We start from the raw sequence: 2,008 nt of genomic DNA on the forward strand, positions 1-2,008 counted from the left end.
GGGATTGTCCCCCAAAACAGCCCAAACCTGGGGATCATCCCCAAAACAGCCCAAACCTGGGGGTTGTCCCCAAAAACAGCCCAAACTGAGGGATTGTCCTCAAAACCACCCAAACCTGGAGGTTGTCCCCCCAAAGTGCCCAAATCTGGAGGTTGTCCCCCAAAACAGCCCAGATCTGGGGGTTGTCCCCCAAAACAGCCCAAACTGAGGTATTGTCCCCAAAACCACCCAAACCTGGAGGTTGTCCCCCAAAACTGCCCAAACCTGGGGGTTGTCCCCCAAAACAGCCCAAACCGAGGGATTGTCCCCAAAACTGCCCAAACTGAGCGATTGTCCCCAAAACCACCCAAACCTGGAGGTTGTCCCCCAAAACTGCCCAAATCTGGGGGTTGTCCCCCAAAACAGCCCAAACCTGGAGGTTGTCCCCCAAAACTGCCCAAATCTGGGGGTTGTCCCCCAAAACAGCCCAAACTGAGGGATTGTCCCCAAAACCACCCAAACCTGGAGGTTGTCCCCCAAAACTGCCCAAACCTGGAGGTTGTCCCCCAAAACAGCCCAAACCTGGGGATCGTCCCCGAAACAGCCCAAACCAAGGGATTGTCCCCAAAACAGCCCAAACCTGGGCACTGTCCCCAAAATGTCCCCCGGCCGCGCCTGTCGCCCCCAAACCCGCCCGATTCTGCCCCAAAACAGCCGCCCGCCCGCGTTGTCCCCAGTGCACTCGGGGCTGTTGTCACCAGAGGGCAGCGCCCGTCTCCCGGATCCCGGCATTCCCGCCTTGCCGCCCTCAGGAGAGGGGGAATTTGCTCTTTTATTCCCCGTTTCCCACCCATTACAGCCCCAAATTGGCCCGAATCCCTCAGCTCCCCCCTGCATCGAGGTTTAATCCCGCATGGAAGCGCTGCCAGAGCCGGGGTGGCAGCCGGGAAGGGGGCTCCCTGCTCTGGGAATGCAGCGGCATTCCCACTCGCTCCGCGGCGGCTCTGAATGGTTTTGGTGCAATATGGATGGGAAGCAGCGCCGGGAAGCGGGATTCCCTGTGCGCACCATAAAACCCCGGGATTTGGGGAAGAGCGGGAACAGAGCCTGGCGCTTCCCGAGAAACGGAAGGGATCTGCAGGGGCCGGCATTCCCGATCCTGCTCTTGAGGCTTGAAAAGGCCTCCAGGCTCCGGGGATTCATTCCCAGGGAGCCCCTGGAAGGACACGGAGCAGCAGGAAGAGATGCTGCCTCCGCCTGGAGCCCTTTGCTCCATGGAAACACCAACACAACGCGGAGGGGCGGCATTCCCAGTGTTTTATTCCCGCCGAGGGAATCCCATGGGCATCCGCGGGACGGGCTGTGTGCGGAATGCGGCGCTGCCACCGCTCTCCCGCATATCCCGTGTGGAAATCCCCCATTCCCGTGTGGAAATCGGCGTCGCCAGGGCAGTTTCTCCAGGTTTATCCCTTTTCCCACATTCCGAGCTCGGGGAATGCGGCGGAGCGGCGCGGGAAGGCGGCGGCCGGCGCCCGCAGCCATCGGGGAAGGGCCTCGTGTCCTGGGACGTTTCGGCCGATCCCGTCACCGAGCGGGCGGCCGCGCGCCGGGAACGCCGCTCCTAGGCCAGGGCCGCCTCGATGGCGGCCACGATCCGCTGCAGCTTGGCGTCCGTGTCCACGAAGCCGTCCCCGTTCTGGAGAGGGCGGCGGGAAGGGCGCCGTGATTCCCAGGAAACGGCTGCTTCCCGGGACGCGGGCGCTTCCTGGAATACAGGCGCTTCCCGGGACACGCTCACCTTCTTGGAGTGCACCAGGCGGCCGCCCACGGTCACCTCGAACCAACCGGTCACCTCGCGGGTCCCTTGGCCGCTCTGTGACCGGGAGCAGAAGTCACCCCCGGAGCCCCCCCTTGGGCTCCGGGAGGTGCAGCCGGGATTCTCCGGCGGGATGGGCGCTCACCATGTCCAGGCGTCCCGGGAAGCGCTTTTCCAGAGCCTTCTTGAGCTGCTGGAACTGGAAGCGGAGAG

The 2,008-nt window shown here is 63.1% G+C and overlaps 1 protein-coding gene across 1 annotated transcript in view; it reads right to left on the reverse strand.

Moving 5' to 3' along the window:
* Window positions 1-1,289: 1,289 nt before the first annotated feature.
* The window catches only part of SELENOW (selenoprotein W), a 3,708-nt gene continuing 2,989 nt past the window's right edge, over window positions 1,290-2,008 (reverse strand). The window contains exons 2-4 of the mRNA XM_026050301.1: window positions 1,941-1,994; window positions 1,778-1,852; window positions 1,290-1,675 (exon numbers count right to left, since the gene is read on the reverse strand). Of these exons, the coding sequence (XP_025906086.1) occupies window positions 1,601-1,675; window positions 1,778-1,852; window positions 1,941-1,994 (204 nt within the window). The 3' untranslated portion in view covers window positions 1,290-1,600. The remainder of the gene's footprint in view (window positions 1,676-1,777; window positions 1,853-1,940; window positions 1,995-2,008) is intronic.

Source organism: Nothoprocta perdicaria, unplaced genomic scaffold (genome assembly GCF_003342845.1).
Source record: "Nothoprocta perdicaria isolate Ctin4 unplaced genomic scaffold, notPer1 scaffold_673, whole genome shotgun sequence".
Classification (NCBI taxonomy): Eukaryota; Metazoa; Chordata; class Aves; order Tinamiformes; family Tinamidae; genus Nothoprocta; species Nothoprocta perdicaria.